The sequence below is a fragment of the Athene cunicularia genome (assembly GCF_003259725.1).
Source record: "Athene cunicularia isolate RWA chromosome 4 unlocalized genomic scaffold, athCun1 chr4_part3, whole genome shotgun sequence".
In the NCBI taxonomy this organism is placed as follows: domain Eukaryota; kingdom Metazoa; phylum Chordata; class Aves; order Strigiformes; family Strigidae; genus Athene; species Athene cunicularia.
The window spans coordinates 15478784-15494677 of record NW_020799100.1 but is presented as its reverse complement, the minus strand read 5'-3'; the positions used below and the strand labels follow the sequence as shown (position 1 = coordinate 15494677).

General features: G+C 40.2%; 1 protein-coding gene across 1 annotated transcript; it reads right to left on the bottom strand.

The window, feature by feature from the left end:
• Nucleotides 1-157: 157 nt before the first annotated feature.
• Nucleotides 158-12297, bottom strand: ADGRG4 (adhesion G protein-coupled receptor G4). Its single transcript, XM_026848810.1, has 11 exons — nt 12146-12297; nt 9559-9724; nt 9286-9435; nt 8262-8384; nt 6471-6516; nt 5500-5603; nt 4017-4138; nt 2986-3254; nt 1674-1767; nt 535-651; nt 158-164 (listed from the first exon to the last, which is right to left on the bottom strand). Exons 1-11 carry the CDS (start codon nt 12295-12297, stop codon nt 158-160), a joined length of 1350 nt encoding a protein of 449 aa, XP_026704611.1.
• Between the last annotated feature and the right edge of the window lie 3597 nt (nt 12298-15894).

Here is a 15894-nt window from a genome sequence, read left to right as displayed (position 1 = left end):
AGGTGGTCCCTGGGCCAGCATCATGTTGGCCCAGAACTATAGAGTCCTTTGTGCATATGAAAGGGTAATGGGAAGAGCTAGTGGCAGATTTGTATAAGAATAATCTGCAAGTCACTGTAGATTCTCACAACCATTTTTATGCTCAGATGAAATTGTGTCAGCTCCTGTAAGAGGCATTTAGGGACCCATATTTCAAAGGCATGAATTCATGTCTTTAATAGTATATCACAGCAATGCTATTAAACAACACTGTCATCCTGACTGATTGATTGTTAGACTATCGTACATGATGTTACAAATTTATTTCCATTCCACAGCCCTAAACTGTTGTATTTATAGCAGTACTCCATTCAGAAGTTACCTTGCAAGGTGTTAAAGATGCTGAAGAGATACAAGAAAAATATCCTCACTGGTCCCCAGGCAAAAAAGACAAAACTCCAAGTTAAGCCCAAAAGAAACATCAAGCTGAAAGCACTTTTGAGGTCTTGAAGAAAACCCCGTTTCCAGAATCTAGATCTCCTTTGTATCCTTGACTTCATAGAGTGGCTTTGAAGGAGAACAGTGATGAACATGGCTGTATTCATCAAAAATATTAAGAAGACATAGGCCACAACGGACATGTAAAACACTATGTTCTCCTGAATCCAGCAACTGCAAGAAAGGAAGGTATGTATTCAGTAAGGAGTTTTGTGAGCGGCGAAACTAATGAAGCCTCGTTTCCAGAGTAAGTGTCCTGTATGGTTCTCCAGTACCTAGTAAGGGATATTCCGTAACACCCATTACTTTCCCCAAATGAGGACATTCACAGAATCTCTCTACTTGCCTTTTTTATGGATGTTATAGAAATTCAGTAACTTTGAGACTTTGATATTTCTGCCAAATTCAGATAAACCTGACAGTTGTTTCACAGCTTGATGTATACACACAAAGGCACACTAGGAAAACCAAGTTAAATACAACTTAATTGGAAGTCTAAATAATAGTATAGCACAGAGATGGGCACTGGTTCACTTTTTCTCAGACATAAATTAGTGAGTTTCACTGCTTTTTGCTGGAGATGGGTAACAGTTTTCCCTCTGAGGTGTCATGAGTGTGTGTTGCCTCTCTGATGGGATACAATTCAAATATTCTAGGTAATCTTCATCAACAAATGAACAGATTCTGCTAAACAGAAAGCAGGTGAAAAAGGGGAGGAAAGATTGAGGTGTTTTCTCACTGGAAAAGAGCGGAGGTTGATTTAAAGAATTTGAAACTATGAAGAGACAGTATGTGAATGGACATTTAAAAAAAAAAATCAGAAGCAAATGTGGAAAAAACTAGAGCAATGATTCTGCCTTTGGGTTTTGCCAGAAATCTAGAACATGCAGGAACATATACAGATGTTCCACTGTACTCAGTTAATGTGATATAAAGAAAGAGATTTTCCAGAAAGTAAAATGGAGTTGACTGGCAGAAACCCTCCCTTGTCCTCCAGCCCAGTCTGCTGATGTCAGAGTTACTCCATGTTGTAACCATCCATCCAAAATTATACAATGAACCAGAACCACTAAAAGGAGAGTGTTAAGATGGGTGAGAAAAGACAAAAGCAAGAGAGAAGTTGTTGCTTTCTGGTTACTTCTTATGTCTTTAAGATTCTCTGGTGACCAGTAAAATGTTTAAAGTATTATACTTACAAATTGCTGAAGGGATTGCTCTCAGAATGTGATCCATTGCCATAAAAGTCTTTATTTATAATGAGCACAATAGTAACTACAATAGCTGGTATTCCTGATATGGAAGGCAAGAGAAAAAAATTAGATTAGAAAGAAAAAGCGAAGAACATGGAAAGATGTCAGATAATCTCTGATGAGAACAGCAGACATGTACATCTTAGGATCAAACTCTACCCCTGAAGCTCCTTCTGAAATGAGTGTAATTACATGTGTGGCGTAGCAGGTTTAATCTCCTTATTTATATAAATTACAAATGAGTAGGCATGAAAATATCTGTGTTTGCAAAATGTTTATGAGTGTTCAAACATCTCCAGAAGGGACCCAATCTGGTAAAATAAAACCAACTGATTATTACAAAAAGCAGAGTGTCAAAAGATAAGCAGACCACAGCATTTTGTGTTAAGATCTGACAGAGGCAGACAATTTCCAGACAGTGTTTTATCGGTCTTCCCTTCCACTCATTTCCCATTTCCCATACTTCTTTCAGTTCTGGCTTTTCTGTTGGGAACGGCTGCTGCCTACACCATCATCATGGATGGCTGCAGCTGAGAACAATTACGTGTGATATCAGATCTAAAGACAGAGATCATGATACACTACACACTATTCAAAAGCCTAAAAACCCCTTTAAAACACACCTAACGGCCCCCCATAAATACAGACCAAATCCTGCTCTGGGTCAGTGCCTCTGCTAACACTTTTTCTAACAGCTGAGCCAGCATTTTGGGTCCTTTTTGCTACATTTCTCCCAAGCAAGTCTCTGATGCTCAGTACTGGGAGGAAAGGTGAATCAGTGAAGTCCCCAGGAGAGCGATGAATGAAAGCCCAACCCACCCTCCATGGGGAAATCACGCATAGAATGGCAGGCAAGGACACGAGGCCTGGAGAAGGAGATCAGAATCACCTCGGAGCATCACCAATGCAGGGATGAAGGCTGTGGGCAGCTCATACATCCTTAGGCACACCCACAGACATGAGGTACCATGATAAATCATTCCTGTAAAGAGCAGGAGGCGTAGGGAAAGCAGTTCCTTACACCCACTTTCGCCTTTCCTTGCATGTGATTCTGTGCAGGGAGCAACAGGCACTTTCTGTGAGTGTCTCTGTGGGCAGAAGAAACTTAAACTAAACCTGCCTGGGGGAAGAAATCCATCCTTAGGGATCAGGGTGTGCACCACATTTCTACTAGCTCAGTGTCCTAACTTGCTTTTGCAAATGTGTCCCTATCTTAGAGAAGTTAACAAGCACAGAAGTGGAGAATAAACCCACTTACCCCAGCCAGCAATACAGCATTTTAGGATGTACTTTGGGACATAAACATTGAAAACTTTGACAAGAACCAAGTAAAAATGAACAGACTCCAGGCACATCCATGTGAAAGCTGCAAGAAGGAAATAGTGAAGGAGCACGGCCACAGTGATACAGAGACCTGGCTGGTTGAATGAGGACAGCCAGGAATTGGTGAGGAAAACCATGTTCAGCATCAGCAGTGCAGCACAAAGATTGAGCAGGATTTTTGAAGGGTTGTCTCTCCGCAGCTTTCTAAAAAGAAGGGGAAAGTCTGCAGGGTTATCATTGCATGAGTTCTGCTGAGTGCATTCACTAATGCGAAGTAGCCCAGATGTGTATTTGTCATATTGTAAACTGTCGTGTCTACGTTAGTGTTTTATATCACATCACTAGTGTGTTTTTGAAGGAGATCTCCCAGCCTGAAAAAGCAGAGCTTCTGTACACATGGAGACCTGCTGGGTTTTTCCCACTTGGTGGAGGAGAGACAGACTTAACATCATCTTTTTACTACTGCATCAAATATTACTGTTACTGCAATATTACTGGATTATGAAAGCCCCCATGGTTACCTAAGTCTAGGAGCTACTGGCACACACAGTATAAAACGAAACCTATCCCAAAAGACAAAACACGAGAAGGACCGAGAGCAAGAGAAAAGTTTCCTTATTTTACTACTGATATCATCCAATGTACAGTCTATATACAGGGAATATTCCAGATTCTCTACATGATATCTTACCCATACCTATGGGTAAATTTATGAAATGACAGAAATTTAGGGACGTAGAAGTTGCTGAACAGTTCAGTCTAGTGCTTGTATTGAAACATGAATATTTGAATCCCTCTCATTTCACCACAGTCACAGATCAAAATAAAGCAATATTTATACTGTCTGCTCACGGTCTTCCCTCTTACGCATCACAGCATCAAATACTACCAAACATTTTGATAGCTGCTGCAAATTCATTGTTGCTAAAATATTAAAAGCAATATAAGAAAAAGGATCACACTTACTCAAGGGCTAGATATGTCACCAGTGTTATACCCAAAAACAGGGAAGAAGTACCACATCCTGCATAGCTTATCAGAGTTAATATACGATCATGTGTGATATCTATCTCTGTCCGGGACAAGTCCTATGTCACAAGATAAAGAATCACAGTGGTTTGCCATAACAGATAAAATTGCTTTCTACATTTTCACATTGATAAAGAAATTGATTTCTGTTCTGCTCACTGGAGAGTTTCCATTAATATTTTTGTGTGTTTCTTATTGTATAGTCCTACAATATCCAAACTAGTAAAAATATGCAGTATTTAAAGTATCCAGTATTAAGTTGTGAGGCTAGAAAAGCTGTACTTCAGAAGCCACAAATTCAACAAGGATTTGGAAACTGTCTTTGTAAGAGAGACTCTAGAGACTCTACTTGTTTCCCTGGCAGCTGCCACGCTTGGGAACTGCACAAACCTGCTAAATGTCTTAGAGCCTGGGAGGATCCTGCATGTCCAGAAAGCATCCCTCTGCAAAGATCAGCTGGGAGGCTGGGCCCTCTTCTCCACAGCTGCTTCCAGGAGTAATATTGAGAGGATATTGTTGTTCCCAGCTACAGTTTCTCTTCTATTTGGTGAAACTTCAAACCTCAGACTAGTAACCTACATCTCTGATGTACAATCAAGGGTGCTGTTATATACTTGTAACTGTGCTGGTCCCTGAAGTGGCAATGCAGAAGAGGTGAGATCTTAAAATCAGACTGAATTCTTTTTGCTTGAGTGGAAACTTTAGCACGTTGTCTGAAGTCTGTAACATCTAAATTCCTTCCTGTGGAAGTCACATTTTTACTACCAAGGAGAGCTTTCATGCCTCTCGGAGCAGGGTGATGCTGAATTCTAGGGGAAGCTGAGCAAGCATCTGAAGGCCAAGGGATGACCTTACTCCATCACGTAGGTTGTATCCCACTGGGATTAGACACCTTTAATCTCCTCACTTTGCTTTGAACTTGCCTATCACTTTGCATTTGTTGCAGCCCAATCTCAGGCAGTCATCTTACTTTCTGACATGCAACTTTTAGAGGCAGTTTTCTCTGCATTACAGAGAAATAAGAGACAATAGTTAATGACATCTCCTGTATTTATATCAAACTTCCCTTTCCGAGGGAGAGTAGATAAAACTTTCAGAAAGGTGTCATTAGTTGCCACTGACAGGTGATAAATTTAACATAGTATTTCCAGTGCAGAACACAACACATTAATGTTGATTAAGTTACATTGCAAAGAAGTACAAGCTACATCTGTAAAATTTGCCTTGAAGAAAGTGACATTTAGAAGACTTTATACCATAAAAATTATTGTAACTCTTTTGTTTGTTATTACTGATTTTGGCAAAATTACAGATATCTAACAGGCTGTATAGATATAAATCTCCCATCTCTCCCCAAAACTAGCGATGACTTTGTTTAGTGCCACGGGACTTTTTTGGAGATGATTCACAGAGTACTTACCAGTAGGACTCCAAAATGGGTAAGATGGTTACAAAAACAGATTGTGTAATTCATATCTGTATATTCCATTTCACACCCCGATGTATTCCAACCACCCAGTCCATCTGTGTAATAGAGAAAAAAGGATTTTTAAGCAGAGTTAGTCATGCTCAGTCATTTATAGCTCTGCAGCATGTAGAATGTGTGAATATGAGCTCAAGTTAGTACAGATTGCAGGGTCATTTAACAGCACACGAGTGAGATTTCACACAGGAACACATCTTATATGGTTGCCTCAGAACCTCAAAACTTGGATGAAAGCCTTTGATGGAATGAAGAAATATTTAAAGTCATTTACATGCCTGCACACAGAGAAAGCAGAAAGGTAAGGAAAAGTGCTCTGGACTAGATTATGCTGCAGGATGTGGAAACACAGAAGGCAAGAAATATTTACAGGGCAGAGGATTTGTTTAGGCAGAGTGTAGCACTGAAAAAGTTGCATCTTCCCTGGTAAGATTAAATTGATGACCCTATTTATGTGATGTGTATGACATATTCAGAAGCTAAGCTTCTGACTGAAAAAAAAATATATCTATTCTAACACCAATAATTGCAGAGAAAAACCTCTCCCACATGTTCTGGGCTGACCCAGTACACAATTCTCTTTCTGTGTCTGTTGATTACCTGAGCCATATTCAAGACTTGACGACAGCAAAGCCACCACTGGCTTCCCTGAAGTGTAAGGTTATCTGACGTTTCATTGAATTTCTGCTTCTTTTTTTTAAAACTAAGTCTTCTTATTCATGTAGATGCAGCACTGTACAATGCCAGGCATGTATCCCCTCGTAATAACACCGTTTGCCAAGGTATCAATGTCAGTGGAAGCCAGCGACACAGACAGCCTCAAGGTTTCAAGCTGCAGTGTCAAGAAGCCAAAGGCTCTGTGAGGCTGGTGACAGAGCAAGCGTGACAGCTCTGTAAATAACACTTACTGTTTTTCCAGAAGTCCCAAAAGACGCACTGCACTGCTGCATTACCCTGAAAGCAAAGAAAAAGGAAGCTGTGACATTTATTCAGTACGTCTGTACACTTGCAGACGGTGCATTTTGCCTGTAATCAGGGTTTATAACTAATGCAGTTCGATTTGATTCCCTCTGCACTGAAAGCCCATTATCTGCATGGTGGTGCTGCAGAGGGTCTGCAGGTCCCTGGAGATGCCAGCAGTTCAGGAGCAGTCGGACACTTGGTCACTGGGAACCATGTGGGGTATCAGCCATCTCACCCGTGGCACTGAAAGCCAGCCAGAGGGGCTCAATTTTTGCCTTTCCCTTTACTAAGGGAAATCCTGGGAGTCAGTGATTTTCAGTTTTCCCAGTCTTTCTGTATCTTGTGTTGTCTTTTAAGGACAGCAGAGGATCTGACAAGTTGTCCAGTTTAGCCCAGTTCCTGTGTCTGATCTCATTGGGTTCATGTGGTATCTGAGATGTCACATCGAATTACTGGTGAAATTCAAGTTATGACTAAGACCTAGAATAACAACCTGAAATTTTATACAGTAGAAAGCAAAACCAGTTCTCAACACAAGAAAACCTTTATTTTAGAATTTCAGTGTTTCCACTGTCTCTGAAACCAGACAGGGAAGATACCTAAGAGAAAATGAAGCTTGCCTGCGTATTGCAAACAGCTGAACAGATTTAAATGGGTATTTGATGCAATGTTTTCCCTTGGGGACATTCTAGTTTATTACTCACAATGCTGCAGCAAACTTTCCCAAGGCACAGATTCATTTTCTTTTATTATTAATAAAGTCTAATAAAGACAGAGTTTACAGGAAGCCATCTTAACAGATAAGCTGTTAAGACGTGTGATCTGTATATAATTAGGCAGAGAGCCAAAGATGTAGGTTAGGATGATATCTCATTAAACATTTAATTAGTATATTTTTAAAAGGTCGAGGAAAAAAAAAATCTTAGAGGTGCCAGATGGCCTGGTGGAGTAAAAATGATAGAAGAGAGGGGATATCTAGATGAAATTTCTGCGTATGTATTATTTGCTAGAACTGGATGGAAAGAGCATATTGCCATAACAGCAGCATTTTCGAGCTGTCGTTAACTTGAATTCAAATTCATCTTATTAACTTGAATTCAAATTCATCTTATTAACTTGAATTCAGATTCATCTTATTGAATAATTTTGTTTTTCCCTGGGTTTGCGATATATTCGTGTGGAGGCTGGACCATAAACAGCTGCAACACAAAAATGTTAAGGTGCAACTGAGTCAACAAATTTGACCTATGCCCATCAAAAATAATTCAAGATAGATTTGAGTTCCAAAACATCATTTTGGTACAAAACAAAGCAAATTCTTTTTGAAAACATCTATGCAATGTTTTGATTTCTTTGAAATTTACCCCTTTTGGTGACTAAAACGATTTGCTGAATTCAGAGCAACTACAAATCATTTCAGTCACACCCAAAACTTGCCATTTTTTTAGAAAGTAAACTATTCCTTGAAAAAAAAAAATGCCCAGATCAAACCAAGGAAACAATTAAAATGCCCCTTACCGTGAAGCATGGGTTTAGAGTGGAGACACAAGCTTTACTAACCTGTGGGAATTAAACACCGAGATCTGTGTGGTCTGTCAATGTTTTGGTTGATACATCATGGAGATGTCAGGCAGCAAAAGGTTTTAAGCTTATTTGTCCTGTTGCTATTTTATTATAAAGGTAAGTGAACTTAGGCTCTACTTCAACACATCTCTGATGAAATGAACACATCCTACCGTATTTTGGACTATGTGCTGAAGAGTAATAATCACAGGCTCATTATGGTTCTGAACTGATGCGTTTTCAATGCTGGCACTCACAACGTAAGTATTCAACATCTCCTTCGTTAAACTGTCATCCTGCAGTGGAAAAACACATGCATGCAAAAAAAAAAAAAAAAAAAAAAAAAAAAAAAAAAAAAAAAAAATCCAAGCTCTTCCCTCCTTCCATTTTTTAAAAATTGTATTTATTGGAAATGACAATCAGCTAGACACCATGGGATGCCTGATGTAATTTAGCTCCTTGCTAATTCATTAGAAAATGTAGTTAGTTGCAAATTCAGGGACAGTCTTCACATCAGCTGAAGCAGAACAGAGTTTCAGATGCATCAGCTGGATTGAGAAAGCTGTATAATTGTTTCAGTACATCAAAACACCCAGTTGTACATCATTAAGCTCATTAGACAGTAGACACAATTGTGAATGCTGCTTCTGTGTGAAAAGCATTGCTCAGCACACTGTATGCTCCATCGTACCAAAAGAAATGTCTTCCTTTTAAATTACACTCACCCACCCCCAAGTTAAGAAAACAAGTACTAGAATAGTCCTAAATGCTGCATATCAATGCTGCTATTATTTTAATGGAGACACAGATCTTGAAATTATTTTCATTATAGTTGATATGTACTATGCACATTCCTTAAGAAAGAGCTTACTATCAGAGGAAGATTAGGGTATATTCTTTCCTACAGAACAGAAGTATTAGAATAACATCAGCTACAGAAAATGAACAAAAAGTCTAAGGTCTACAGACACCGCTCAGAGCATCATGGGCACAGAGGAAGTTTTGCCGCCTGGGTACATTCTCCCTGCACTTTCCTTAGAGTTCCACCAGTCTGATGCTAAATATGCCCGGAACAGGTGACGCTGTTGGGATTTTTTTTTCTGTGCGCACTAAGAACAGCTGAACCAATTACTGCCACGTTAACATTTGTTAGGAGCTGTAGAGCCAAGGATGTAGGTTAGAATGATATCGCATTACCGCAAAGAGTGATGTAGTGCCAAAAAACTTAAACTGGATCTTTGAATGCTTGTCCGGGTCAGAGTGCTCAATCCCTAGGAATTTCTTCAGTGATTTTGGCAAAAACACTGAGGCCAAGGCCTTTTTGAAAGGGTTTTCTTGAACACTGATCTGCAGGAGAGAGATATGACATGCTCAGAGCCACCTTCCTCAGGTCAAATACACAATGGTACAAAATAGAGGGAGGATTGTCTGGTTTAGTCAGTGGTTCCTGAGGGGATACTTTGCTCTCACCTTGAGACCCATGCCTCTGTCATAGGAGGTAACACCAAAGGCCAGTCCTCCAAACACGTTGGGATCTGGACGCATCACCAACAAAGCCAAGGAAGTGGTTATGACCGACGTATTTCTTCCAGTGTAAGTCACCTTATAGCCTATCTCCTCAGTCGTCTTCAGGATACTTTACCAAGAGCAACAGCAAGAGGAAAAAAAAAAAATATCTATCTCTTGAAAAGTTCTCCTGGCTTCATCATATGCATCCAGGAGGCAATCAGCTAAAAACCTCTGCTCTGATTTATGATTACAAGGACCAATCACTAGAGCAGAATGGGTCCATTTTGGGGTAGATGCCATTTTGTCTGGCACTGGGTCAGGTGATGGCAAGCAGTTGAGTTAGCATGTTTCAGCAGGCTGAAAGTCTGGCAGGTGGGAGATACCCTCCCGATGGGACAGCACAAGGTGGTTCTGGGAAGACCAGAGTCAAAATTCACACCCAGTCAAACACTGCATTTCACCTGAAAGGCAATAACTTGTAAAACCTGCTAATTTGATCTAATTGTACCCTCAGGTTAAATATCAGAGCCAAAATATTTTAGTCTGCAAGGGACCTCTGGAGGCTTGTCCTCCAACTCCACACCTCCCCCAGGCAGAGCGTGCTTTAAAGAGAGGTCAGTTGCTCAGGGTCTTGTCCAGTAAAGCTCTGAATATCTCCGAGGATGGAGATTTCAAGGCTTTCTGGGCCCTGCTCTCAGTGGTTTGTTTGGTTTTGGTTTTTTTTTCTAAGTAGAGAGAAGAGGCCGAAATCCAAAGGAAACAGTAAATTGGGGTTGTTTAATAGTCATGGCTATTAAAAGAGTCAAAGACAGCTCCACATCTTGTTTGGCCACCCTTAAGGCTATTCAGCAGTATGCAAGAAGGGATAATACTCTATTGAAAGTGTGTATGACAGCTGGCCCTGACAGACTAAAAGATAATCTTCCTGTGCTTCTTGGGTCTGGTGTTATCTTCATGCATCGTTGGTCCCAGACACACAAGGAGCCCCACGGGATCCTTTCAGCCACAGCTGCCCTAGAGCTGCAAAGTCTGGAGTTCAACTTCCTCAAAATATCTGGGACTGAGTATTTCTACTGAGGCCTGAAAGAAGATGTGTAATAGCTCTTGTGAGGATATCATGCTAGCACTCGTCAGGTATTGTCATAGTGGTTGTTGTGCTCTTCTGAGCTCTGATTTATGGAGAAATTAAAACACCTAAGATTGTCCTGTCCATAAAACTTTGTAAAGATGCTTTCATTGTAATTTGTACATACCAACACCATCTCCATTAAGAATCAGGAATCCGGGGCTTATTAGAATATCATCCTTGTCCCTAAAACCTTACATTTCACAGGAGAAGAATTTGAAGTAATGGATGTTTCACTTAAAAAAAAAAACCCACAGCCTATTTGAGAAGGCAGAGGTGTTGAGTGCTGGCAGCTATCACAGCCCCCACTCCGCACACTGCAGTGCGGTAGACTTTGAAGAGCGAGCATACAGCCAAAAGGATCACGATGCTACTCAGTGATTTCTCTCCAGCAGATTTTCTAATCTATTTTTGGCTACTCCTCCTTGTGGACTCCTGAGTTTGAAAAGGCAATGCATAGCTGTCCCGTACAAACAGCTGGGCTGTTGTGTAGTCCACACCCCACCTAGGACTTAAGTGGAAATTTGATTTTTATTTTGTTATTTCTTATTTTAATATTTCTTATTAAAATATTGTTTTACATTAAATGAGAGAAAATTGTAGATATGCACAGTCTTTAAAATGAGAAATACTGAAAGTCTTTTTAATATGATGAATACTACATCTCTTACACTGTTGGTTAGCACTGGATTTGCCAGTGCAAAGGAGAATAATCTTTCCTATTTGGAGGTTCAGGCCATGCAGAGAGAAGTGGGTAAGCTGTCTTGCCCCCAAATCAGAAATGAGTAAACTCTGTGTACTTGCATTAGCCTTTGTAAAGGCTGGCAGTAGATTACTGAACAGTGCACTGCTCAGCAACAGAAACCAGGCATTTCAAAAACAGGTAGTCGAGTTACCCTTAAGATCTCAAAGGCGAGAGATGCTTTTAAAGTTAATCGAGCAACCTCCATTTTAGCGTGTGTGAGAATCACGTAAAGGATGTTGGATTCTAAATGTAACTTTGAAGTCTAACACTGAATAGCTATGTTTGAAAAACCTTTATCAGCGCAGGTACAGCACTCCAGGCTGCGTGCTGATGGAACAAATACATGTCTCCAGGCTGAGCAGCCCACAGACCTCACAGGTGGGCTGTGAAGATCACCTCTGAGATGAGCCGGCAGCTGGGCAGTCTCCCTCATCTGCCTCCAGACTGAGGTGCCCATAAAGAACAACGCTGTCATGGTGAATCTGCAGAACTGCTTCTGGTAAAAGCACCGTTGACAACACAATAACCATCATCTACTGCCGAGAACCACACACGAGTTTAAGATCCAAGTACAGAAATTCTTAACTCTTGTGGTAATATTTTAATAGACTGAATGAATTACTCCATGGTGCCATTTTAGCTTAGGAAGCCATTTCTGGGCAATTTATCTTACTTACCTATTGGCCATTTTCTTAATGGTCTGATCTTCTGTTTCTTGCAGCAAAATGTAGTTTAGTACATACAAGACAGTCTCTGCAAGTGTCATGCTCATATCTGCAAGCCTTACGATATCAGAAACTTTACTTGCAATGATCTCCAATTCTTCCATACGCAGTGTTGCATTTGGCAAGAGGTATAAAATATGCTGTACAACATCTTGTGCATTTTCTGTCGAAAACGAAAGTACAGATGATTTATGTGGCATAGCTATATGTCTAGCTATACAGCTACATGTCTCTTTGTTAAAGTAAGGAGTTAGTTTGCTTCTCTTCTCTTTCCATGTGGTCATAATGCTACTGATCCATAACAAAATTATGTCCTAAGAATAATTCAAGAAGACACGTCAATGAAACTGGCAAAAAGTAAAATACGGATATCTCAGGTTGTATTTTAAAGGAAGAAAGCAATGTACTTTTCATAAGAATATTATCACCTGCTTTTCAATTATAAAGATTATCTGTAAATAATATTTATTTTTAACTTTGGATATATTTACAAGCATTTGTGAGTTCAAAAATACACAAGATTCCTCCCTCTCTCCAAATGCTGCTTAACGGATATAGCAGCAAAAGCAAATTTTGAATGGTATATTTGAAAAGTTGTATTTGCCATTCATCATCTCACCATCCTTCTATATTTTTTTTTATAGAAGCAGAGTTTTACACCCTGGGAGTCAGACAGACTGTATGCAACTGCAGATATCTTTCAGTGGTCTGTTCTTTGATGCCACTGCTGAGTAGGTGGATAAGCTATGGTATTGCTTTTGTTCACCATTCAAACAACTTGTGCTGTTTGGCATAGCTTAAAAAAGATAGAATCAGGTGGTAAAGGTCACCCTATGGCTTACATGAATTACAGTACAAAGTTTTCAATTCCATACACTGATTTGTGCTTCTTTGCATGAGATGTTATGAACTAAATTGGTGTGGTAACAAAGAGAGTATAGACAGGCAAAACCCATCACATTATTCATTGGTTATTTACTTAGTTCTAAATCTAAGCGTGAAGACTTGTCTCAATTTTTAAAGTGCTATATAGAGAGTTTTGAAGCACCTGCAAAATACCCCCACATTAAAAACACTTTAGGATGACCAGGTGAGTAGGATGCACACAAAACAACTTTATCACTTCAGTTCTTCAAATATTCAACATAAGCATTACCTGAGTATAACTATTTTTACTATGATTTACTGGGTCACTAAAGTATCTGGTGCCTTACCTTCTGTTATTGTGATATCATGGAGGTCTAAAATATTATTTGGAAGCTCTTCCAATAATTTACATTCAGTCATATTTGGTTTCTTCCAGAAAGCTTGTTCAAGTTCAATATTAATTGCACTAAAAAATTAAACAGTGTACATTGTTACAAGAAAAAATACATAATAATTGATGTTCCTCATATTTCCCATTTAAGTGGCTCAGAATGTAATTAATTAGCCCAATTTTGAAAACTGACTTGCAAGTCAGATCTGATTTCGCACTCATTTAGCAGAGTTGAAGCGAGCCCAATGGCAGAGCAATTTGAAATGCATCTGGATGTCCTGGAGGGCAGAGAGCCATGAACGGATGACACAGAATGCTTCAGTGCATCTGTATCCCCCCAACCCTGCTCAAGCAGAAAGTCAGCTTCCAAACGTGCTGCAGCACTCCCTTTTCCTGCAGCCCGTGCTGGACTGGCCCTGGATCCTTTACATCTTCCTTGGCACAGCACTGCTGTGTGCCATGACAGGCTGCCATCTGGTTCCCCATCACACAGAGCCTGGCGCTCCCTCGGGTTTCCCAGGCAAGAACCAAACCGAGATGATCTCACTGCTCACCAACTCCTTTGAGCAGACTGCAGAGGGTTTTTCCGGCAGCTAACCTCCGCTTCGGTAGCTGGACTTGTTAGCGGCCAGGAATAATTCCCCTTGTAGGCTGTGTGTGAAAAGCTTTCTGGACAGTCCATTAGTGCTGAGGAAGAAACACGTATACGCTCTTTAAAAAGATTCACTAGCTGAAAAGAAGACCCCTGACACCCAGGGACCCAGCTGCTCTCTGGACCTCCATTCCTGATGGGAATGAGCTGTAATTTGCAGACCGGATAAGAGTATTTTGCAAGTTTGCTGGCTGCAAGAAAACATTTTGCTTACATATTTAATCTGTTATTCTACAATCATTTCCTCTTTAGTTTGACAAGGTCAGTTCTCAGATAAAGCCTTAGTTTCCCAGCATCACAAACAGTATTTAATGACAGTACATCCTGCAGGCTTTTCTAATCTATCTGAAGATGTTTTCACACTGCCCCTCATTATCCCATCAATGTCTTTCCTCCAGCCTTGTAGTTTTATTGTCTGCAGCTGATCTCTTGTAAGTCTTTGGTATAAAATGTGGTTTTGAGTTTCAGGTACAGTCTGTTAGCTCTTATCTCTGACTTACTTCTGTATTTTGAGGAGTGATAGAGATTGTAACCAAGCCAACAAAGAGATTATTTGCCATTTGAGGCTTGGTTCGATACGCACTGACATTAAACAAATGTTGGCGATGGGTTTGGTTTTCGTGCTTGGCTCTGACCTCCCTCAGTAGCCAGGCTCTGGGGCACTGGCTGGGAGCAGGGGCTCCTGGATTTGCAGCTGCATCAGCCTGACCTTACCTTTCATTATGAGGTGCTCAGACCTGCCTTAGCACCAGGATTCAAGTTTTAGCTTGCCTCTGTTTGTCTGGAAGCCAAGTTTTTTGATCTTGCTGTCATTGCAAGATGTTCTACAGCTTGTGCATCAGATGAGGTCAGTCTGGTTACTTGTAAGGATGTTTTCTAGCCTAACCTCTCCACAAAATTCAAATTTGATGGAACACTTGTAGCCAGAATTACAAAGCATGTGATTTCCAATGAAGTTTTAATGAAGTATTACCTATTGGCTTGACAGCCACATCTTCGGGTTTCACGTATAAGGATAATGGTCCCTCTTCGTAAGTGTCATTCAACAACTGTTTGATCTTGAGAGCCAGCATTTCTTGTATTTCAAATGATGTGGCCTTTATAATGGCCTTACAAATGTAGCTAAAAATACACAAATAAGGCTACCATATTAGTAACACTTCACAATTATAAGTGGCTACAAAATTAAGGAGTAACCCAGAAAATTCTACTGAATTGGATAATTTATGTATGTATTTTGTTCACCATAAGTGCAGTCCTACGGCAAATGTCACCAAATGCCACTTCTTGTGTACACTAGTACCTTATCTCTGGAAATACTTTCTAAAGTACAAATTATTGGGAATACAGATACAAAAATCTTCTTGTAGTTGCATGGCAAATACCTCAAAAGATTTCCTAATCACGTTACCTTGGCAAAGAAACATCTCTATCACAAGTAAGCATTTTCCAATGATGTTTTAAAGTTTGAAGTGAGCTAGTCATAAAACAATGAGGTGCTTGAGAGCTGGCAGACTCCAAGGCTCCCTGGAAAACTGAGATTTAACTAACAGCATCTCCATTGGATTCCAGCTTTTTCTCCTCAAAACAGCTGTTCTTCTGGATAACTATGTTTGCTGACTTTAGGAGGTTTGGAGAGACTGTTTCTGTCTTTGAGTGGCTTCGGACATGGCAGAAAGATGCAAGAGGCCAGCTCTCAGTTGTGGTGGACCACCTCAATGGACCTCTAATTTAACTGAGGGCTAACAAGTGAGATTTCCTTAGGTCTGGGATGTTTCAAGTGTTTCCAAC